General features: G+C 32.1%; 1 protein-coding gene and 2 long non-coding RNA genes across 3 annotated transcripts; 1 reads left to right on the forward strand and 2 right to left on the reverse strand.

Moving 5' to 3' along the window:
* Nucleotides 1-3,919: 3,919 nt before the first annotated feature.
* Nucleotides 3,920-15,319, reverse strand: LOC130902435 (uncharacterized). The gene is made up of 3 exons (XR_009060393.1): nucleotides 15,223-15,319; nucleotides 13,726-14,772; nucleotides 3,920-12,099 (listed from the first exon to the last, which is right to left on the reverse strand). It is a non-coding gene; the product is annotated as an uncharacterized LOC130902435 (long non-coding RNA).
* LOC130902436 (uncharacterized) lies at nucleotides 12,954-16,713 on the forward strand. The gene is made up of 2 exons (XR_009060394.1): nucleotides 12,954-15,374; nucleotides 15,435-16,713. It is a non-coding gene; the product is annotated as an uncharacterized LOC130902436 (long non-coding RNA).
* LOC130902434 (transcription elongation factor SPT5) lies at nucleotides 16,096-25,680 on the reverse strand. The gene is made up of 16 exons (XM_057814580.1): nucleotides 25,145-25,680; nucleotides 23,857-24,015; nucleotides 23,642-23,800; nucleotides 23,421-23,558; nucleotides 23,076-23,365; nucleotides 22,854-23,014; nucleotides 20,871-21,215; nucleotides 19,391-19,526; nucleotides 18,681-18,926; nucleotides 17,949-18,111; nucleotides 17,705-17,886; nucleotides 17,387-17,605; nucleotides 17,089-17,331; nucleotides 16,745-17,022; nucleotides 16,519-16,689; nucleotides 16,096-16,395 (listed from the first exon to the last, which is right to left on the reverse strand). Exons 1-16 carry the CDS (start codon nucleotides 25,399-25,401, stop codon nucleotides 16,258-16,260), a joined length of 3,285 nt encoding a protein of 1,094 aa, XP_057670563.1. The 5' UTR covers nucleotides 25,402-25,680; the 3' UTR covers nucleotides 16,096-16,257.
* Between the last annotated feature and the right edge of the window lie 364 nt (nucleotides 25,681-26,044).

Consider the following 26,044-nt stretch of genomic DNA (forward strand, 5'->3'; position numbering starts at 1 on the left):
ACATTGATAAAACTATAAGATAAATATTGAAAATACGCTCATTGATAGTGAAAGTACGACTAAATTAATAATTGAATCAAAATCAATTTGAGGATAATAACTGTCATTTTATCTAACACATCTATTTGTTATTTGTAAAAGTCGATGTCGAGCACAAAGCTTACACGAAGCAGGAATATTTTCTTCTTTTTTTAGTTCTAGACAGTTAACATGACGAACTTGTCATTTTGTATTGTAACCTGCAAGTGCAGTTTCATGTTGACAACAAACACTTTGTTTATAGGCTAACAGACTAAGTTTCAATTTTTGAAACCGTTGGTGATATTCATACTGAATACACTGTTTACACCAACAGACACAATAACACTCTCTGACGCGCGTTTTCTTAACTAAGTTATCGTCTTCAGGGACGGAAGGAGACCTTTTTACCTGGACACATTTCAATGAAGATATTGTATGAACAATTAATTCGAGAAAACCAATATTTGATCCAAAATTATCCAGCGTACAATGCCTTCTTGTGTTCTTCTGATATTTGGCAGGCCAGGTCACAATAATCTTAAATTATCTTTGACACGACTTTGAAATACACAATGAGCTGACAAATAGCAAGTAAATATCCCCTAATAAAATACTAATTTTGTAAGCGTTAAACATAAAATGCAAATATATATATTAGGAAAACTTGTATGTATGTGGATACAAGGGTATCGGATCTACTGTGTCTCTGCTGTGATACTGGGGAATCCAAAGTATACAACTGATTTGTTAATCCCACTCCTTTGCCAGAGATCTTCGTCTTCTATTTCATACACTCCTAGGTAAAGTTCTCTGGAGTTCAGTAGAGTTTTACACTACAAAAAAATCTGCACACCGCATTATCTGCTAAGTCTATCATCTTCAGGGGTCCTTTGAAGTGATAGTGCCCTGTTAGTATTCGTATATTGTTCTTAATAAACCTTTTACATTCAGCAGATATTCTCTGGTCATAAATTCCCAGAGAGTCTTTGCATGTCTCAGCTTCTGTAGGTTGTCCCAATTTGGGTTTGACTCCTATCTACCTTCTTTTCCATTGCTTTTTTCATTGTTCCGTAGCTAATACCACAGAAGGGTTCAGGTCCCATGAATGGCTTGTCTGCCCTCGCTTTAGCGAATCCATTGTAGGAACATTTTATTTTTCTTTACTAGTTTGTTTAATTTTTCTAGGCAATACAAAGTTTGGCGAGTTTGAGTTTTATGAAATTGGAGCTTGAAACTCGGAGGAAAACTTACCAGCAGTGTAAAAAATCATCAAAAACTCATTGAAACGATTTTAATATTGTTGCGTCTAAGAATTGTCCCACAATAATTCCATAAAAGTAGTGTTTTGACTGAAAATGTAACAAGGATATATAATACTATTAGTCATAGTCATAGTTGGGTTAGTTGACAGTCAGGGATTGACTGTGATAGACCCATCTTGCGTCACTTGAAACTACCAAAGACTGATGTCTGGTGAAAAATTAATAGAGAACTTCAGCTTCAGCATTCTGGATCGTCCGTGATGCCTACGAGAGGTCACGGTTCAAGACCTGATAATTAACAGGCTTCGATTGGTTACTGCCCATTAAATTAATTGGACATTTACTTGCAGTTTACGTCGAGATTTTCACAATTCGTTGAATATATTCAGTTTATATGCTGTCCTCATTGCTTCAAATCGTATCGTTAGGTCAAAAGGTCCAGTAGAACTTTAAGTGCCCTAATTAAGACCGTCTTAAAACTCGCGAGGTAACGGTCAGTGATGTATACCTCCAAGTCCTTATAATTAATGTTTCCGGGTTTCGATTGGTTATTTCCCATTAAAATAATTGGACATTTAATTGTAGTCTGCATTCATATTTTCACAATTCGTTGAAGATATTCAGTTTATATGCTGTCCTCATTGCTTCAAATCGTATCGTTAGGTCAAAAGGTCCAGTAGGACTTCAAGGACGCTAATTGGGTTTGAACTTTGTTCAGCAGAACTCTTTAGTTATTAGTCATTTAAAAAATTAAGGACAAGTTAGCGGTTCTACTACACTGTGAAAATCGTAATCAGCATTGAAGTGAGTGTTGAAATTTAGAAAAATTATGTTGTTTACCAACTATCTCGTGCATAGTTTGGGAGCAAAATACGTAAAGCACTTAATAAAAAAAATATTTAATATATAACTTTTAGGTTATAAAATAATATCTCAAACAATAGTTAAATTTATTCAAGGTTAAAACAAATACAAACTTAAAAGTCGACTGGCCAAGTAAACATTTTTTTAATGTCATTTACACGTTTCGAAGCTTTTGTTTTGTCCAACGTAGACAGATTTTTTATATACATACATATAAAAATCTTTTAATTCTTAATGACGTTACCTAATAAACATCTATGTTTCAACACCATCGATAATGGTTAAGAATGTAACCTTGCTAATCTATTCTATTTTTTTTTATATTTTTTTTCTTATAGATCGTTCAATAATTACATAAAAAGCGGAAATTTATTTCAACACTGATCTTTTTCTATCTACAATTCACAAATGAATTTGTAGAATTGCGCAAACTCCAAAGAAATCATAAAATGGTGGATAAATAACTGACCATTCATTACATTCGATACAAAATTAGAATTTTTCATACCAATAAAATTAGTAAATCGGATTCCAGGGCATTCTCACATCTTTGAAAGATCTATGACCATTCAACCAGACCTCATTCCTCTTTAAAATCCTTCTTTCTTCTTTAATAGATCTATCGCCTGTTCCGTATTCAATACATTACCTAATCCTCTAGGTTGTCACTCCACCCTTGTCAAATTCCAATTGGAAATTCATCTCTTACTATTTTTAACATTATATCGCTAGACGTACCAACGCAACAGAGACATTCGGATTGATCGGTAAAATTAGTTTTCGGTACGACTTGCTCTGAGTATGCAAGATCAGTACAGGCTCTGCATCATCCAAGTGAATAGCGGCGGAATATTAAACATTTTTTGTATGAAATAATGTCTCTAGAGTCGGAAATGTTCAAATTGGCGCTAGATATTGAAGAGCACCCGGTCTCTGTGCCACCAATAGTGTTTTCGTTTCCTTCTCAATCGCAAATAAATAAACTTCACTTTCGCTGCTCGAGGATATGTTGCTTTTATGGTCAAAGCAGTACTAAACATTTTATTCAAATTCATACAGATATCATAGGGAACTTTTTGTACGATAGGGGAGCAGCATGTTGAAAAGTAAATATTTACACAGTTTATTAAATCTTCGAGAAGAAATCGTTAGTTTTCTTTATTCTCTCACTTGTCCAGAAGAGAAATTTGCAAACTGCAACATTATCATACAAACAGTGCCTTTGTATTTGTATCTATGTGGAGAAAATAAAGATTTATCCATATTCTAGTCATTGTTCTCCAACATTTAATATTTCTATAGATTTTTTAAAGAAGGATATAAACAGGACTAATAGGTAACTGAGATTTTTCTAATTCCAAAAGTAAAAAAATGAACGCGTGTTTGTTGATTTTTCTAAAACTATATTAATTTTCTACTTGTTATTTTTTTAATTGATACCACCCTCGTATAATTGCTAGCTGCTTATATATTTACATCTCGTCGAAACTTGTATCGAGCCGTAGCAGTGTAATTGGTAAGGTTCTCGACGAGCTTAATTTCCAACATGGAGATCGGAGGTTCGAATCCTCTGTTGAACGAAACTTGTATTAAATAAGTCTCTTGTTCTTAGTCCAAAGGAGGGTTAGAAACAAACTCAAAAACGAACTAATATACAGGTGAAGCTAATGTGAGTGTATTTAAAGGTAGATTGAAGAGAGAAAAAAATGATAAAGATGCACCTAAAACGTTTATAAATGTTTTTACTCACAAAGGTTGTTTGAAAACAAACATTTTCAAAACACAAAATTCTTATTATTTCCCTTCTGATTAAACCACAGTTTTTTAATAAAATTAACTGTAACAGAACTAAAAGACGTAAAGTTGTTGATAAGTCAGTGACATCGAACTAATGTTGTTGAAATACTTGTTGATTTAATTGATTTAATTTTATTGTTATGAATGATATAAATACCAATTTTACATTAAAATTTGGTAATTTAGTAATATCAAATACACAATTCTTATAGAGAAAACCATGAGCAAAAATATCTGTCGAGCTAGCAAAATTTTGGAATGTTTTTTTCAAAAAAAATAGGACCCGTTTCTTGTTCCTATTATGTTGCTGTCTCTGTAGACAATTATAACAGCAACAAATTCCAAAAAGCATTTGCAACAATTTGGATGGAGCAACAAAATTAATTTTTGAAAAATAATTAGCGACAAATTTTTTAGTGAAATTCTTTCTAGACCCATTCAGTTTTTTTAAGCTCATAAACCAAAACTCAATCAGTATTTCAAACAAGGTAATTTTTTTCAAATATCTAATTTTATGATTTCTTTAGATGCACGTCCACCTTTGCTAAATAAACAAAATTTGTTGTATTACGTATCTGCCAAAGCTTTAATTGGTTCAATTTTTGAAACAAGCATTTTTTTTCCTTGTAAACATAATTCAACAAATAGGTAAATATATATGCTGTTTGATACCATTCATTGAGCGTTTAAAATCTGACAGCTCTCACAATAGTCGCTTTCCAATTACACAATTTGAGCACCTAATCGAGCAGCAGGGTGCGCAATGATCCAAACCCATCACAGTTGCGTTTTGCCCCCCAAACATCAGATCAATGTTTGGGCTACATGAGCTATATTTGTGTTTGTAAAACAAAATTTTCTTATATTATTGTATAGTAACACTATAAAAGGGCCCAATATCGTGAAAAGAGCATCGTTTTCTTAGTGGGAAAATTGAACACCAAAGTGTACTATCTCTAATATATTCCAAGCTTTCGACTACTTATGTATTTTTGATCTGGGAAATGATTAGTCAAGAATACATAAGTATCCAAAAGCTCGGAATATATTAGATTTAGTACACTTTGGAGTTTAATTTCACCACATTCTTCTTCTTATTCATTTTTAAGATCTCATGTTAGTTTTGCAGGTTTCTCTGTATCAGTTCCTGGGAGGTGGACTGCCAGCTGCCCATCCATCTCGTAGGTGGTCGTCTGGGTTCCCTTTTCCCTATCGGTTTCCCTTTAAGCGCGATGCGTGGCAGTCTACTCTCTTTCATTCTTCTCACGTGGGCGTACCTGTATCTTTTTTCGTTTTGTTGGTTTCCTCTCTGGTTTCTATTGCCACATTCCCACTAAGAAAAGGTTCTTAATCTATATGGCAAAGACATCGTTTCAATTCATATAGTAAAAAGTATAATTTCAAAGGAGTGCTTCCATAATATTTGTATTTTATATTCAGTTAATGAAGTATCTTGTACGTCGGACTCAGCAACAAACAAATAATTTGACACTTGACTCAGAACTTATCGAAGTTTGTTCCAATTGAATCTTATCTACATGCTTTTGAGCCTCGAATCCATGAGTTTCATGCCCAAAGTGCTTAATAAATTGGAAAGCAACTAATATGGTGTAAGTGACGAAATGAAAATAGATAGAGTTTCGATACCATGTATTAGAGAGTGTTTTAGTGGTAGTCACTGTATTCTTCTTAGACTATTCATTAAATAAGAGATTTTTAGAGATGGTTGTAAGATGATTTCTCACAATATTCGATAGATGTGATAGAAAAAAGTGTCAGATATTTTTTTATAACATCATTTACATGTTTTAACACTCATAGAATAGTATCTTGACTTTAAGAAACATTTTTGATAACTATAATTATTCACAACTGCTTGATCACTTTTTTACAAGGAAAATATCACAAATTTTTTCTGAAGAAATGTATCAAGTATATTAACAATAGATAAGAAATATAATATTGTAGAAAAATGGTATTTTGTTTTTATATTTAAGTGAAATGGAGTTTGAGTTTTGAAACGAATGAAGAAAGTCTCAAAATGAGAATTGAGAACGCTGATGGTGGCAACCCAACTAATGGTAGACGATCTATAATTGGATAAGGGTACATTCCAATATTTTATTATTATATATTAATTTTTGAACTCAATTTCGAAGCATTTTGAAAACGTCGAATTCATATGAATTATTTGAAATCGATTAAAGTACAATAATTTAATAAATTCGCGTCATTATCCACGCAAGTGTTCGTAAATTTTTTGATTGTTAAACCACTCTAATGAGACGTAATAACGTCGAAACTAGTCAGTGGTTACAAACCCCTCCTTGCAACTGAGAGCCATTAGGAACGTTAATATCGACAAAGAAAAGAAAAGATCGATTGACATTACGCTCTTCAGAAGAGATATAATTCAATATTCGTCGAGGCATTAGCGAGGAAAGTAGTTGTTTTCTCCTTTGAAGAACGGCAGAATATACTTTCTAACCACTTTGAAAATAGATGCAAAGCTTAGTGTAATATAAAAAAAGTTCACTGAATTGAAAAAAATTCTTCCACGACTGCTTCCCCCATGAAAAATTGTTTTTTTTTGCAGAAAATTGTTTTTCGTGATTTTGTTTTATATAAATATTTCTATTTTAAATGAGGTGTCACAAGTATCCTAATATTCACCTCTGAAATAACTTCGAAAATGTATTCTGCCGTTCTTCAAAGGAGAAAACAACTACTTTCCTCGCTAATGCCTCGACGAATATTGAATTATATTCTTCTGAAGAGCGTAATGTCAATCGATCTTTTCTTTTCTTTGTCGATATTAACGTTCCTAATGGCTCTCAGTTGCAAGGAGGGGTTTGTAACCACTAACTAGTTTCGACGTTATTACGTCTCATCAGAGTGGTTAAACAACCCTCGTTCGGGCTTGACACCAAAACTGAAGACAACGTCAAAGAGCGTCGCTGTTTGGTTCATGTAGTTAAACATTCCCCAACAAACGCTTGCTGGCGCCATCCTCACTTCCAACAGCGAACCACTGGTCAGGTAGAAATCTAGCGTAGTCGCCGATATTATATCACTCAAAAAGGGGTAGCAACCACCCAAAATATTTTCATATCTTATGCCGGTCACTGTATAAATATATCGGAAAGCAGAAAAATTTACACTTGACAGTTGATTTGGAACAACCATCACATTCTGCTTAAATTTGGCGGGCTCTCCCTACAATCGGTACGACTTTTTGATTGGACTGGAATGTGTGGGGATGCGGCTAATAGTAAAAGATTATTATAGTTTAAAATGTTTTATGCAAATTAAGTTTTTCCATAAATATAAGAGAACTGGATACCATTTTTCGTGGTTTTAAAAATAAATTTAACAAAATATAGAAACCCTACAAGAATATAAATACATTGGACGCCATGTTCTAAAATTTTACGTAAATAAAAAAATTATAACGATTACCTGCCACACTTTTCAACACTTACAACTTTGGAAATATATACATATCAATGGGTCAAATGACAGCATATTGTATACAGGGAGAGCAAAATAAAACCTTAATTTTTTGTCCGCAAACATTGTAGTGTCTTAGTGACTCTCCATGTATATTTAGTACAGAACCCATTAGAATTTAAAAAAATAATTTTTCGGCGATAAATCTGAATCGAGGTTTGAAATTTAACGGAAATTAACCAAAATTTATAATATGGAAGTAAAATTCGGGAGATTAGGTGTGAATAGATAAATTTTTAATAATTTCATTACAATAATGACAATTAATTAGTTTTCGCAAATCTACACACTTTAGGAATTTCTAGAGCGTGATCTATAACACTGAACTGTTAATTACACAACTAACAGTTCTTACAGTCACGTTTTTCTTGATATTTAATTGCAGTTCATCACATTCCAGAATATATCAATCTACTTCAAAGTACTGTCTTTCCACTTCCCAATGATTAATTAATGACTGAGAGCGTTTCTGCTCTATCGTTACCACCTCAATGTCAGGAAAAACGTCATAACGATTCTTATGGACAAGTTTTTTTTCTAAGGAAGAGCTAGAAATCGCGTAGTCTTAAACCTGGTGAATAAAGCGGTTGTAGAGAGTTTTAGATACCAAAAACACGCGTATGAAGAATTATAAAGAAGAAATTTGTTTGCACATTCTTCAGGTTTCTTTCTTAACCATACCAGAAGTTAAGTTCTTGATGAATCTATTTCCAAGTACTGTCTTTGCACTTCCTAATGATTAATTAATGACTGAGAGAGTTTCTACTCTATCGCTGTCTTCTTAACGTCAGGAATAATGTAGAATAAAATAATTTGCTCTTTCTTAACCATACAAGATGTTGAATTCCTCCCTAAGCTTCAAAATAGTTTGAACCAACAAGTTTTTTCGCTTTTCTTTTCACCTATTTTGAAGTCAGACGACGTCCCGAGCGTTTCTCGTTCGTAAATGACTCATTTCCACTTAAATCGTCCATACAACAGATGTTTCGTGATCTTATTTCGAACTTTTTTATATATGTCAAAAATGGTTAAAATTTTAAAAATCTAAAACTTGTGTATACTTCAAACTTCGATTCCAAAATTATTAAACTACACTATACAAATCAAATTATTTACCCTGTACTTTAAATAAATTAAATCATCTAACCCAAATTTTTTTTGGCATGTACATAGCAAGAAACATTTTCAACATGTTTTTTTATCACTAAAATATTATGTTTATAGTTTCAACACATTGGAGAATTGAATATAGAAACGGGATACAGGAAAATCGGTGATTCAGATATATATATATATATATATTTATTTTGGCACTATTCTACACGAAGAAAACTGTTTAAAAAATAAAATCATTTTAAGGTTCGTTATCGAAGGCAATAGAGGAAATATATGAAAATAGTTATTGTAGAAACACATAAAAAGAGAGTAGAAGAGATCTTAACCTCACTTGTATCTTTATAACCGTAGGTCTATTCAAGTAGCTATTACTTGAAAACAATTATGGCCGATGGACGACAAACACATATACTTCTGTTTAACTTGCCCATCTCATTTAAATTAAAACAGAATTCCTAACCAGATGTCAAATGAAGAAAATGGACAGAATAATTTATCGAGACACCGTATACATACCTGATATCAAATGATTGGAAAAAACAAATGAATATTTTGGTTTCAGTTAAGTATGTGCTCTTACACGTGTAAGTACATTTATTTTTTATTTATTTATGTAATTGAGAACTACAGGCAGATCATGAAAACTATGTTTATCTTTGAGATAATTTTACTATACAATAAAGACCATTTTCGCAAATTAATTCTAATTATACCCGAACAAGTTTTTTCAAAACAATAAGTTAGATCGAAAACAGATGATTTTGATATTAACTTGACTTATTATTGAAATGGCCTAATAGATACACAAGTCAAAACTTCTTTGTATACGTACAAAATTATTGGAAAAAAATAACTGAACGATTTTGAATATAATTTATACCCTGTATATTATTAAAAATATTCAATTTATATGTGTGAATATATATATAAGAGACTTTACCCAAAATAATTTAAAATCAACTTATTGTCTTCAAAGAAGCATTTTAATGTTTGATTTTCCTTATTGCGAAACGACCCTGTATTAACTTTATCTAAATCACCAATTAGTCACTATATGCCGTTGACAATGAAACACGAGTTAGCTATATATAATGAGCATACTAGTAGTTGTAGTACTAGCCAATAATTGGTTAAAATACAAATTTACCGTAGACCAAGAAGTACAGTTGAAGTACGTTTATGAATTAAAGTACTAGAGCAAGAAAAATATTCTGTAACTTTCAAATATTGCGTAAAAGTTAATTTAAACTGATAATTAAATGTGAAAATAAAAAAATTTGATGTTCATACATCAATAAATTTTTTGCACATATGTTCAATGTTGTTTTGGGTTGTTAAATAATTATCTTGTTTCAAAAAAACCTGTACATAGTGGTTTCACTGTTTCCTTTGCAAAGAACGAAAAAATTGTACAAACAAACAAAAAAAAAATACAGCATGGACATAACCACAGATAAAACAAAGACAATGATAAAAGACACATGATAGCAAGAGATGGAAACATACGGTTCAGTAAATTGGACAACGACCAAAAGACACAGGAAAAAGATATAAAGAAACTGAGATTACTCTGTACTCGACTTGACCACATAAAAAACGAAACATACAAGCAAATATTAAATGCAAAACTTGTAGAACAATATATAAAAGAGAATTGACTAAGGTAGTATGTGAAAAAAATAACTGAGGAAAGGATTACAAGAAGAATACTAGAAGCCAGAAGAGGGGGAGACTTGGGTGGACGAAATCAACAAAGACAGAAGGAAATGGAAAGAGGAAGACTTCATGAAAAACCCACATCGTATACCCGTAAGTTTTAAGTAATTCTTTTCCCAAAAAACCTGTTTCCTGGTTTTTTTACTGGTTTAATGCATAATTGATGTAGAGGACATGAAGATATGAAAAGTAGTAGTTGTCCTCTGTATATAGTTCATCATGTTTTTAAAGTGCTCCCCTCAGGAATGTTTGAGAAGATATTCTCTGGAGAATACATCGAAGTCAAGCTGAGTATATTCCCTTAGCACATGAAGTAGGTTTCCAAAATCTTAACAACCCATACATTCTTTTTCATAGGACTTGGGTACAAACTCCAGGCTTAATCAAATTCAAATGTTTTTATTTGAGCAACGTAAATATATATCTCCACCCATATGGTATTTTCTGTTGTTATTTGAATTTGTCATTTTAAACCCACTTTAAGATGACAAAAAATTGAGTAGTTGGTTACTAAAAGTAAACAAAAATACCATAATTGTTACCCATAAGGTCAAATCTGATTTCATTTCAATTTGCAGGTATAAATTACTGTATGGCGTCAAAATAACAGTTGTTCTTCGTATATAAAGATTATTTAAAATGGTTGCCAATTTCACAATATTAGATTATTAAATTGTTTTAAATGTGCCCCCTTCAGGGAAGAGACAACCGTTGGGGAACACATTGAAATCAAACAGACAAATGTATGTAGGTTTGGGGCCTGGATACAATGAGAATCCAATTCAAATGTTTTTGCTTGAGCGGTATAAGCATACAAATATACCCATATGATCATTTTCTGGTTTTATTTTGATTTTTGCCAGTATAAACCCACTTAAAGATGATAAAAAAACTTGCTAGTTAGTTGTTACAAATAAACAAAAATACCACAATACAAAAAAATGCTAAATTTTTGCGAGGCTAGGAAAAGTATTAATTTTTTTAAGCAAAAAAAGTAAATGAAGATTTTATTAAGGCATTGCTATAAAATTAATGTTTTTTTGCACATTTAATATATTAAAAGTGCAAGTGAAATCAACAGACATGCTTTTGTATTTGTTATTAATCAAAAAAACTGTATACATAACTAGAAATTGAATATTTTTTGTGTTTACTGAAGTTTTAATGAAAATAAATAAATGATCTTTTCAAGTTCTACAACTTCTTGGTCTAAGAGTATATATTTTTCACTTCAAAACATTCCTTTTAAAATTATTTTCTTAAATGCTTAAAATGCCAATGAAACATCAAGAGATCTTTTAATTACAGTAAATATGTACAATATTATAATCACATAATCAACAGAATGTATATTTTTGGAGGCTCTCGAATTTGGTCTATAAAATTTTTGAGGTTATCTTACCAAAATTGTTTGAAATGTTAAATAAAAATTCATTATTATTATTAATAGATCCCTTATATATTCAATATAAATAATCAGTTGTGGTCAATATATAATAATGTATAATAACCTCAAATATTTTTCGGGCGTGAGGCCTATCCAACAAACACCCTGTATAAACGACTATATAATAAAACAACAAAGACTTGTTCTTACCTAACAAAGCCTAATAAAGGTAACTTGTAAATGTTGTTATGAGTAATAAAAGTCCTACGTTAAGAATAAAAAACGTTTCGGCACCGCCACTTCCAAGACATCCTGCCGGTTTTTCGCCCTGTATTTTAGAGCAAATATTTTTAATGAAGTCATTCTCGGCAAGGTCATTTTCTTCTTTTTTAAATTCCTCACTGAAAACGTTCGACGCGGTATTACCTGAAAAAGACATTGTGCATAGATTTCGTATATCTGTTAATAGATTTAGATATGTTCATTGTGTCATCAGAATCATGCACAGTCACGGTACTAGAATACAGCACGTTCGTGATTACAAACCTATATTGGTCTACCACGGATATATAAATCCGAACATGTTCTGAGTACGCTAATTATCTGTTATTAGATAAGTTCGCGGTAGTCCTGAGCATGTCCTGTCATCAGAATCATGCGCAGCCGCGGTACTAGAATAAAGCTCATTCGTGACTACAAATTCTATGTTCGTAAACCACAGATCTATGTATCTGTACTTGTTCCGAGTACGTTATACATCTGTAATTAGATAAGTTCGCAGTAGTCCTCAACATGTTCTGTCATCAGAATCATGCGCAGTCGCGGTACTAGAATATATAGAATAATACAGTCAAGATTACAAATTCTATGTTCGTAGACCACAGATCTGTAAATCCAAACTTATTCCGAGTACGTTATACATCTGTAATTAGGTAGTTCTCAACATGTTCTGTCATCAGAATCATGCGCAGTCGCGGTAGTAGAATAAAGCACGTGCCTGATTACAAATTATATGTTCGTGGAGCATACATCTTCAGATCCGAACTTATACGTTATACATCTGTTATTAGATAAGTTCACGGTAGTACTGAACATATTCTGCCACCAGATTCAACCGCAGATTGGGATTCAAATTCAAAAGTGAACAAAGCTGATAAAGCACGTCGGTATTAAAAATTCTGTGCTCATAGAGCACAGATATTTAATTCCAAACTTGTTCTGAATACGGTTTTAGAACCGACACATGCGCATTAATCCTACTTGGCATTTTTGTGATGTTCACTACAAATTAACCTCTAAAGCGTCTACTACACTACTCGCGAAGTTAATATCAAAAGATTCGTTGTGAGACGAAGTTTGCACAAATTGAGTTTCGCGCGAAGTTGCACTTCAGTTAACTTCGTCGAATTATCGGAGTGAATAGTGTAATAGACTATAAGCTAAGTGTTTTTCTATGTACTTGTAATTAAGAAAAACGTTCGGTAGGCCTTAGAGCAAAATAATGTAAAACTAAACGTTCAGAAATAGTGCACGTTTAGATCATAAATCATAATAAGACAATTTAAGAAAACAACTGATCTATCTTAAAATGACGGCCGTGGGGTAAACAGTCAACTTTCTCGTATGTGCATGTTAATTTTTCTTGGTTTTTGTCCAGTAGTTCAGTTGTTTTTTGTTTCATGGTGTTAGGATTTTAGATCTATTTCATTGAAATTAATACAATCACAACCTTGCAGTCGAAAAAAAAAACAACAAAGTCACGTTTCCGGAAAGAAATTTCGTACTTTTTCATGTAGCAACACTTTAAGACGCCATTTCAATATAAAACTGGAAATAATAATCAACAAAAACCAACAAATAATTTCACAAACTACACAAAACACTACGGCATTTGTTTACCCCACGGTGGAAATTTTTTAATGGGCATCAACTGATTTGGACAATTTGTTAGATTGCTTAATTGTTTTTGACACGTGTAGATACTAGGTACACTGAAAAAATATATCTTTAAGAAAGTAAAATAAAAAAAGGTAAGTGGAAATTTGAGCTTACCCAGAACACTTTTCGTCTGGTTTCCTAATTTGGCTAAATATAAGGAACCTGTAACATTTCACAAACATATTGTTATAAAATTAAGTGGGAATTGATATCCCCAAATTTTTTTACCAAAAATTTAGCGACACTGTGCAATATTTGGTACTATAAAGCAAATACAAGTTACTGAAAAATATAAAGTTGGTAAGTATTTCTACAATATTTGATACTGTGCAATATTTGGTACTGTAGGGCGAGTACCAGTTGCTGAACAATATGAAAGTCATTAAGAATTGTTGAAACATTTAGTACTTCACAATATTTGGTACTATAGAGCGAGTACCAGTTATTGAACAATATAAAGTCATTAAAAATTATATAACTTTTGACACTGTGCAATATTTGGTACTCTAAATCTAATACCACTTACTGAAACATGAAAGTCATTAAAAATTGGTAAAACATTCAACACTATGTAATATTTAGAACTCTAGAGCGCGTACCAGTTACTGAAAAGTAGAAAGTCATTAAGAAATGATAAAACATGTGACACAGTGCAATATAAGGTATCATAGATCAGGTACTGGTTCCTGAAAATATTTAAGTTAGTAATATAGTGCGAGTACCAGTTACTGAAAAGTAGAAAGTCATTAACAATTGCTAAAACGTTTAACACTGTGCAATATAAGGTACCATAGCAGGTACTAGTTCCTGAAAACATTTAACTTAGTAATGTATAGCAAGTACCAGTTATTGAAAAGTAGTAACTCATTTGACACTGTGCAATATTTGCTACTACAGAGCGAGTACCAGTTACTGAAAAATATAAATTCATTAAGAATTGGTAAAACATTTGACACTGTGCAATTTTGTATTATTCAGAGTCAAATAAAAATAGATATTAGATTAACAGCTGTAAATAAAAAAAGAGAAATTGTGAAGTATCTGTAACAAAAAAGTATTAAGACATGGTTAAATTTTTTTAAAAAAATATTTTTGTGAAATTCTAGACATTTCAATTATAACCGCTGGAATCGTAGGTTCATAAACGTCCAGTTACTGCACCTGAAAAAAATTAAAAATATTTATACACTTGAGAATCCTGTGTTAGTATAATAATGTACTCAGGTGCAAAATTTTAATGATATGTATAACAGTGGATTCGGATTTGATTCATGGTACTAAAGAAAAGGTGAAATGTTTTCCAAGGTCACGACAAGGTTATTTGGACCAACAATTTGAAATATAGGCGTATTTGGAAAAATCGTTCAAATTCAATCATAATTAAGAAGTTTTTAAAAAATATATTGCTAATTTTGCTCATGTATTCAGTTATATCGCAGTTTTTCTTGTAGACGCCATTTTTAGATTCTTATTTGGAATTTTGAAAATAATATTCAAGATTCCTATTAAATTTCACTTTTTTAACAAATCTACTAATTTAACGAATGTATCAAATTGTAAATTGACAGCATCGTTTAAAAAGGAATTGGATCTTAAAAAAAATGATCATACCTCATATGAAATTGAGCTACGTAGACAAAATCGTTGGAAGATGCTCTCTTAACGAGCCACGAACTGGAAATGCTGCGAAACTTCGTCTCACAATTCAGGAGCTTAAATAAAATCAATAGTCCAAGGGATATTCTTTACAGAGCCGTATTAAGGTAAGTTTGATAAAATTTCGAAAAATTACTCAATTAATTTATCTTAACGTTCTACTGCAGGGTTCCCAGCAAAATTTGCCTGATAAATTCCCTGACCAAAAGGTACGCGCAAAATCAGCTTGGATTACTTAGCATTTTAACAACTTTCCACAACTCTGCGAAATTTTTATGATCGTCCAAGATGTCAAAAAAGAACTTATCAAGGCCAACTTCATCTGTGGGTACTTTAAAAAAAGTTTCAAATTCATGTTGAAGACGCAGATTGGCTGCATTGGTTAAATTAATGTACTGCTGCTTTGCTTTTTCGGCAACATCATGGATTTAAGAATTACACGAAACCGCAGTGCCTTCACCATCTTGGTGTATAATATACAAAACGTTTCTCCATCCATCTTTCAAGGACTCTTTTTGAAAATTATTTTTTTCCAATATTTAATTGTTAAAACAATTAATTTCGAATACGCCCCTGCTTGCTTGTATATAACGATCGATCAGAGAACTATTAACCTGTGTTTCGTCTGGGATTGGATGCTCTTGTAACCAGTAGGTTTATGTAGGTCAGATAAAGATACCAGAGAAGGCTCAGATATAGCACATTTCAGCAATAATTGGAGTCATTATTATTTTATCAACTTTGGAAGTAAATCACAACTTGCCTTTATGACCCGGTCTTGCTCTTGGTGTGATGATTATGTGGTTTTGTAGAAAAAAAAAGATGTTATTACTTAAATTTTTATATTTGACATACTTGTACGATATTCAATTCTACAATAATCTTTTCAGACATGCAGTTAGTAACTAAAATATATGCAACTTACTTCCCAATAAAAAAAATACAACAGTTTTCAACAAAATAAAGTGAGAGTTAACTTTTGAATGAGAGTTAATGATCGGGAGGTCTCATCTTGCACAGATTCTGTAACGGCAACATTGTAATATCGTTTTTAATCTTCACAACTCCTTCATGTAAATCTATAGATAGTAGTTCACCGGTTTGTTCTCTTTCTTCGCCAATAATAACCTGAAAGAATTTATTATTTAGCAGACTGGATATATACTTTCTAAATCACTGTTACATACTACACAGGTAAATATGTTACACTTGTAGTGTGCAATTTGTAATTCATCTGTAATTGTTACTTACCTTAAATTGATCACCTCTTTGAGGCCTCACTGGATCTAGGTGATCACACATAATATTAACCACCCTATCTTCAGCAGGGAGGAAAACTGTACACATAGCCCCTGAAATACTTCTTATAACTCCAGTCTGTCCTACTAAACCTTTATCATCGTGACTATCTCGAATTCTAACCTAAAATATATATATTTTATGCTACAGTGTATTAATTTTAATATTTTGGACTAACCTCAATATCAACTGTATGCCAATCCGTCATAGGTAGCATATCCAATCCGGCTCCAGGTGTCTGTGGATTGTAGGGCATATTAGGACTATATGCTGAACTAGGGGTACTGTAGGGATTATTACTTGAAGCTGGTGACTGTCCGTATCCAGTACCAGGACTGGGAGTGGAAATTGCGCTCTGATAGCCCGGACTAGCTTGGTAAGGGCTGTAACCTGCATCATACATAGTTCCTGGAGTTTGGGGTGTGTAAGGACCATTTACTTGATATCCTGGAGTACCTAAATATAAAAGAGAACCATAAAATAACAAAATTGAATGAATAATGAAAACAGATCAAAACATACTTGGATTGTATCCAGGTGAAGGGTAAGTGTTGGATACCGCTGGATCCCATTCTGAACTAGCATTAGGTGTTCTAGAACCATCGTGTATTGGTGTCATAGAGCCATAATGTAAAGGTGTGCGGGAACCGGAATCGCACATGGGTGTTTTATTACCGGAATCTCTGTACAATGGAGTTTGATTTCCAGCGTATGCTGGAGTTCTACCATAAGTCGAAGCACTGCCATCTCTGCTGCTTGGAGTTCCTAAAAAATTATTATAAATATATAAATGATTCGATCGCAAAAACAATAAACTTACCGGCATCAGTGATGTGGTTTTTGTCAACTGATATTGTTTGACATGATGTATGTAATTCTATTCTTGCGGTTTTTTCATTTGTATCCCTTACAATACCAATATTTCCTTTATACGGCCCTCTGGTAATTTTGATGGTAGTACCTATAATGTCTCTATCTCTTGCGCCTCTACCTCTACCTGGACCACCTGCAGGTCTTCCTCCAAAACCACCGCCGAATCCTTAAAAAAGAATATATTGAATGATGGCAAAGTGAAGTTGATATTTGGAGAGAAAAGATTCAATGCTAGTTGATTGAATAAAATTATATGTATAATTACCGCCGCCTCCACTGGAGGGATGCATAGGAGAACTCCTCCTAGGTGACATGAATTCCATTCCTACTGACATTTCACCTGAAGGTATATGTTTGCTACCTCCGGCTAACTGAAGATGTTTTGTTTTACACACAAATATACCACCGTTGTGTAAAAATTCCACAGAATACAAAAAAGCGAAATTCCTTAAAAAGGAGAAAAACATTTGAGTTCTCTAATAAATTTTCAACATGAAATATAAATATACCTGTATAGATGTTTAATTTCTCCAGAAAAACCTGAATGTGGTCCGTCTATGACTTTCACCATATCCCTACGATGCAAATTGTTCCTGTAAGAATCTAAAGCAGCTGTATTTTTATGGATACGTTTTTTTTGTAACGATCCAGGTCTACATTCCACAACTTTGCCTGAAAAACAAATTCATAATTTTTGAAAATTTTACTTTAAATCATCATGTTATGATTATTAATCCCAAAGGTCAAAAAGGCCGATATGAACTGTGTTGAACTGACGCGAGGAAAAGGTTGATAGACACCAAAATTATGTTCATAATATTGTTAAACATTTAAAAGTTAATTATGGTATATTTATGGATTTACCTAACTAACAAGGTCTATAATTAACCAAAGTTCGAATCATAAAACAAGCAAAAAATTCTCAATTTTAAATTTTTTGTTAATATTTACTTTAATGTCTAATAAAGAATCCAATACTTTCTAAAATTGTTTTAGCAAAGCAAAATTTCCACGGTTTTTGAGTTAAATGATGTAATGTCCATTACGATGTTATAAAGTCATAATCCAACTCTCTATTGTGACCTACCCAGTGTTTTATAAGCCATCGAAAACTGTTTTTTTTTTAAATAAATATTTATAATTATGGATAAATTTTCGTATGTTTTAGATATGTGTAATTCACTTAAACATGTTTTGTTGTTACTTAAGGCAATAAATAATAAGTTTGTTAAACTTTTTACCATGCATATTTAAAACGTTAAAATTTTCTTTTTCCAATCTGATGATAACTCCGACCGTTTCAGCGTCTAGATTGACCAAATCTCCCCATTCGAATTTACCCAGAGAATCAACACCGCTAGCCATGTCAGTACATAGTTGTAAATCTTTTGGTAAAATCTCCATCTGGTGCATAGTCAAATCAGATATTACGACCACCCTATTGTTTTCTACTCTGACCACTAAACCTGTGTCTCCTTCGTATCGTCCTAAAAACAATTATTGATATTATTTATTTATTTCTATGAGTAAAATTGTTCGATAGTTTGTATTGTAACAGACATAACAGCTCATTTCCCCAAATTATTACATTCAAATTATTAAACTACAAATTAAATAATGAATAAATTACAATAAAAATAAAATAGTTTAACAAGCGATTTGTTTCTTGGCAAGGGAGATGAATTTTTTTGGATTTTCTTAATGAGATTTGATTTTCAATGGAAGACTTTTTCAGTTTTAATAGCAGATGGTCAAATACTTTTGGTTTTTGATTGACATTCAATATTATATTGACATACATGCATATCTTGTATTCAAACTGTGAGTAGAAATATTCATTCAATATTTATTTTTGTAACATTTGAAAAAATTGAGAATAGTACTGTTTCAAACTCGTCCACGACATGAACCGTGAAGCCGACCCCTTATTTGGAGTTATAAGAATACTCACCTCCTAATACCTTGACGTGATCTCCGGTTTTGAAATACTTTTTTAATTCATTAGGTCGGAAGGATAAAGAGTCTTTTAGATCTTCATGTTTCGGCATTATTACAATCATGTGACTATCTATACTGATGATTTTACCCTAAATAAAAAAAAGGAATCACATGATTAAAAATTGATAGAATATTTTTTATAAAAATTAGTCAAAACAACTTATTTAATTGAAATTTTTATCAAGAAAATACAGAGTCGTAAAATTTAAAGATTTCGTATATCACAAATTGGTAGATCATACCAAGATAACTAATGTAGTTCATGGAAACAATGACAAAAAAGAAATTGTGAGAAGCAAAGATGAAAATGTTACGAACAATAAAGGGGACCACTCTTCATAAGAGAATATGAAACACAAACACATTGAGAAAACTAGAAATAGATTGTTTGGGGAGTAGCTTTGGTTTTTCAGCATCAATACCTAAAAGAATCAAGATATTGAAGTATTCTACATGTACTACACTATTTTCCTGTGGATCAGACAACCGCGATATTCTAGTTCATAGTTACATGGGGTGATTGAGCACATATGCCTTCATATAGGACCATCGTGCTCCACTTGACGTTACCAAAGGCCGGTGTCCTATAAGAAGTCAATCAAGTGCTTTGGCTTAAAAACTTTGACGTCATTAGACAAACTATGAAGTTTGCCCAAGTATTTAAATCGCTCTCATGTGAATGCTGGACACTCACAGATAACATAGTCTGAGGTTTCTGACTCTTACATGCACTAGAGGCACTCGGGATCATCAGTAATGCCCACGATGTGAAGATGGCGTTTAGACAGTGTCTGGTTAAAAATTCGGACACTAGTTGGATTCCGCGCCTATTTCGTTGGAGCAGTTGTTTTGGTATGAGACGCTCAAGGCTCTTATTTCATACCAAGTACCTCAATCCATCTCCGCCGAGCCTGCCTTGCAAGTAGATCGTTGAGAGACGCGATAGCAACACTAAGGATGTGTTCAAGGCCCGTTGGTGAGTTCGGCCGGTCCCAGCCTGGTGAGTGAGTCCACCTCGTCGTTGCTTTTGGTATTCGATATTATTTCTATGTTCTATATTTTAAAACAGAATTGAGTTAGTAGATTTTTCAGCACAATTAAAAAGTGCAAGCAATAGTTTCCCCAGTTTTCGGCGGTTTCGTGCTCTATAAAAGAAAAAGACCTAATAATTAACGAATCTGTATTGAAGAGAGCTCTCTGAGGCCTTGGTAAACTACATAAGATCTCAGATAAGTGAATCTTATTAATTAAAAGCATCTTTTGGGGTATATTGTACACCTCTAAAGCTTAAATCTCCTTATAGAAGCTACCCTACTTAGAGATCTATATCACCAGATCGTACACAGATAACAAAAAGCTGTAGGTCGTGATAATTGTTGGTATACAATTATATAAACAATTTTAAAATATTATAATAAATAAATGATACTTACCTGCAAATTAATCAATTCACCTTCGCACACTTCCACATTATCACCAGCACTAAACGAATGCGTAACTGCTTTTTCTTCTTTATCTGCAGATAGTTCTAAATCAATACCTTCTGGTTGTTCTTCAAATCTTTCTAATTCGGCTAAAGTAGGTTTTATTCCATCTGTTATAACTGCACTAAGTGTGAAATTTTTATAGAGAAATCCCTTGCGGGAGTAACGGTTTCCTTCAAAAATTAAAAAGTCACCATCAGACGTTACTTCACCTCCTATAGCTCTTATAGCTTCAGGATCAAACGGTTTGCTTGCCGGACGACGCTTCTTTTTTCGTTTATCTGCATCAGATTCCTGAAACAGTATAAGATAGGTTAATGGAACTTCAAATGTCTAAGGGACACTTGGAATCACTTAACTACGACGTTGGTTCCCATTAGGAGCGATCAGGGTACAACTTGGTTAAGTAATAAATAAGGTAGGTAAATGTATGGTTCTTCACCGTCACATTAATATTAGACAAATATTAGGTAATCCGAGATAATACGTTAATGGAGGGTGAAATAAGGGACACTTTGTACCACTTAACTATATGATTAACAGATCCTAATGTTCCCATCAGAAATGGTGAGATAATTCACAAAAGTTGTATCTATGTCTGGGTTACATTCGTGCAATGTTGTCTAATTTTTAATAGGAAATTATTATGTCAGAACAGTTTGTCACCTTATTTTTTTGACATTTCTAATATATTAGGTGATATTAGTATTAGGTAATTGATAATAAAAGGCAGACAGTTTCCTCTTGGAAGATCTCATGTAGGAAATGACATTTAGCGAAATTTTATTCAATTTATTAGATTTGGCACAATATAGTATAAGAAATATAGTCAAAAGAATCAACCCAAATCACCATATTAGAAAAAACAAGATTACAAATACCAATCGAATAGCAATGAGAAATTGATTGGAATGAACAGCCATGCTAATTACAATTAAATGATGCTGCTGGAAGGAGTATTTTAAAATTTTAATGTTATAGGGAAGCTGCACATTGGGATATGGGAATAGGAAAGTAAGTTTATAATGGATATAATTAAAACCCTGAAACACTAAATTTTTTGGCTGAACATTTATGTATTCTTTTACGGGTTAAAGACAACTGCTACCCTATTACATATTTAATCCAAATGCCAAATAAAATCATTTTCTTCAAGAACATTTATCTCCAAAAAAAGATGTAGCATTGCTCTCCTCAATACTTCAAATCTGGGCCTTGTAGATGTTTAGAAGATTCCTCCCAAACTCAAAACCCAACAAGCGGATTTGCAGTGATGATGATATTTTATGTCGAAACAAGACCAAATCCAAATTCCAGTATTCTTTGTCAAAATAGCAGCTTGGGTCTTTGCAGCATTAAACTCATTCAGATTACTTCCACCCCATTCTAGAATTTTTCCAAGATTGGTATTGATAGTGGTGATCTGTTGCTGCCTACGGATTTGGGTAGTAGCTGAGTTTATTGGAGGCGGTTGATTTGAACGACAACACCAGCGTGCTTTATAGCATATGTGGCATGAAACATCTTGCAATAAAAATATCGGTCCTTTATCAAAAACTTGAAGATATATAGGATTCGTTTAAATCAGAACTTTGCCTGTGCTCAGTTAATACTATGCTGAAAATTTTCTCTGTAATAAAAAATAAACCCAACAGTAGACTTGAGAATTGATTGTTGAATCTCAGTCATTCGTTTTTCTTAATTTATGTTAAAGAAGAGGGTTAATGCCTTATGAATATTATTTGTGGTTAAACGTATTGTTCAAGAAATAAAAATGGAAATTTACACAATGTATATCTTCATTTTTCAACTAACCATTTTCTAAAGTAGGTATAAGTTGTCCAACTGGAAAACAAATGTAATTTACTGGTTATAAAGATGAACATATGATGATTAATTTTTATATTTATTAATTGAAAACTTGAAACGTACTGTTTGTGCTGTCCTTAAAGCTCCTCTAGGTCGTGTATAATCAATCCTAGGCAATAGTTTTAAATGAACTTGATTTTGAGCCATATCAAAATAGTCTACTTGAGCAATGTCATCTTTGTAAAGACCTCTCTTTAAACGTACCCACTGTTTGGATTTTAAACCTTAAAAAAGATAATTCAATCTATAAAGACAGTTTTCACTAAATTAATAGAAAATATGTACCAGTTTGTTCTTTAACTACTCTCAAAACATCAGTCATTTCCTTAATAGGAACCATCTGCTGTTTCCAGATACCAATTTTTAAATGTCCTACATTTTCAATAGCCGTTTTGACGTGGGGCTGCTTATAAGCCTCGATGTATATGTAACCTTTAACTCCTTCAGGTGCTACCACCGATTTTATGTGTAGTTGTTGATTTGTATTTTGGTAAGTGAGAAATTTGCGCATAAGCAGTAGACAAATATTTTTTTCTTCCCCTATTCGACATCTTACCATCCACAAGTTTGGATCCCTTGAAAGTTATTTGGTTCATGTAAACAAATTACAAAAAAAATTGTTTAGCTTACTTTACACCTGGCAACAGTGTTTGTTGAGTAATTTCATCAGACATTTCTTCACCTCCATCTCCAAAATGTTTAATAGCTGCACTATCGTCAGCATATTTTCTCTTAAGATATTCCTCAATTTCAGACTCTTTTTGGGCACTAAAACAAAATTCATAAAAATTAAACTACAATTATTGAAATAATACTTATTGGTAATTATAATCAGCATTAACATTACTTACTCCCATAAATTAGTGCCTCTTCTTCTCCCTTCAATTTCTCTTGCAGTGGGTCCAAATTCGTCCACTTCATTAGGTACAATACCAATTTCTTGAGCCCCGTCTTCCCATTCATCTTCGTCTTCTACTTCATCATCTACCTCAGCTTCATCAATAATAAATCTAAGAATTTATAAGAATAAAAATTATTTATTAAAAATAAAATTATGAAAGCTTACCCTCCATATCTGTCTTTATTCTTTTTTCGTTTTTTAGCCCTTCCGCCATCATCACTTTCATCTTCTTCACTATCATATTCATCAGAACGCAAACTATCTCCATCTGGTTCCTCTTCTTCTGCAACATCTTCGGGACCTGAAGCCTCTCTAGCTTCTGATCTGGAAATATATAAACTTGTATTAGGAATAATAAAACTAGACTGAAAATAGAACATTTTACAATATGGAATTCAAATCTACAGTCGAAATTTCCAATCATTCATTTGAATAAACTTTTTTATTAAGACTAATGAAGAAATACTTATTTTTATTTCTGAAAAGTAGTTGATAAAGTTTAAGACTTTTGGTGATGATTTTAAACCACTGAATTAAACATAAAGGAAGGAGCAATAACCAAAAATTTGACGCCCAACATGGCTGTTGAATATGGAGGACAGCAATATCCACTTTATCATAGGTGTGCTATATAAAAATTATTCTGTTGCAAATAACTACAAAACTGAATGTAATGTTTAAAGGAATTTAAAACACTTTGTACTAAAAGAATATTACAATTTTCCAATGAATTAATATCATGTAGAAAATTAAGTCATAGATTATGATGAGCTGACATACTAGAATTCTCTGACATCGCAGCCAGCATTTAAACTTTTTGAAATTATATACATTCATGATCATGGTCAGACAACAGAAGTTTTACTTTTTAACAAACTTACCATCGAATTTTTTATTTCTGTCCCCAATAATTTTTTTAGTTCTTGAATTGTTATACTTTTTAATCTATTATTATTATGCAAATCCATGATTTTCCTTTCCAATATTAACATAGATTTATAAAAGGACTTACTTAGGGTGTTTCTATCCTGAATGATAGCCTTGTTAGTAGAGGCTTTATTCTGATTTCAAGTGACTCAATAAATTTAAGTTTTAACTTAATAAAATTAAATAAAACATAGATCAACAATAAGAATGATAAAAAAATCATTATGATGCAATCATAAAAAATTAACAAATATAAGATTATTCAATAAAAACATTCATTAGCAAAATGTTGAGAATATTATACACTTGTTCTTATATATACTTATTTGAAAAATGCGTCCTTATTTGTTTTTTTTTTAGTCTCTTTGACTAGAAACATTTTAACTTACTATTTTCATCATTACGTTAGGCATATGTCTTTAAAAAAAAAAAAATAAAACCATATCCAATTGAAAATATTTGTTTTTATTTGTCTACCTCAAAACTACTGATACCTGGTACTCACTATAAAGTTAGTGTTTCTTACCCAGATTTAGCAGATCTGCTTCTTGAACGTGATCTAGATCTGGATCTAGAACGTGATCTAGACCGAGATACAGAACGAGACGCTCTAGAACCCCTTGAAGGTGATCTAGATCTACTTTTTGAAAGGGATCTAGATCTAGATCTGGAAGGAGATCTCGATCTACTTCTAACACTACCTCTTGAACTTCGAGAACGTATAGAACCAGCGTCGGACGCGTTTTCGTTATCAGAAAAATTGCTTCCCTCCGAATCGGACATTTTAGTACAAATAGAGGAACTATTTTACTTAAACGCTGCTATCTGATTTATATAGGTTATATATATACGTGTATACATAAAATACACTTATAATTATTCTTGAAGTTTTTTGCCTCAGATATTGTTGTATGGATAAAATATTCAATACTTCACTATTTTTAAGATATTCACGATATTTTTATTATCATGCACTTAAAGTATTCTGCACTAGCTTCCGTAACAACAATATGATGGATAATAAAACTTCATTTTCATTTTGACAATTGACATTTGACACTTATGTCACATTAAAATGGAGAGTGGAGAGGGTAGTATATTGCCAGCTTCCGAAATAAGTATATTAAAAGAATATTATCAGTCTTTCTCTTCATTAAAATGACTATAAACAATTAGAATTTGAATCAACTCTGTATACAGTATCTATGACATTAGAATTAGTGTATCTATCCAAAATCAAAAAGAATAATATATATTGTTTGTTTACTAAAAATATGAATATTTTTTTATTGACCTAAATTGAATTTTTGACAGCCTATATACATATTATCAGCATGATTTATTGGAACTATATTGAAACTTGTTTAGATATTGCTTTTACAAATGTTCAAAGTTTAAATTGTATTTAAACAAAACGAATGATGAA

This window comes from Diorhabda carinulata, chromosome X (genome assembly GCF_026250575.1).
Source record: "Diorhabda carinulata isolate Delta chromosome X, icDioCari1.1, whole genome shotgun sequence".
NCBI lineage: Eukaryota > Metazoa > Arthropoda > Insecta > Coleoptera > Chrysomelidae > Diorhabda > Diorhabda carinulata.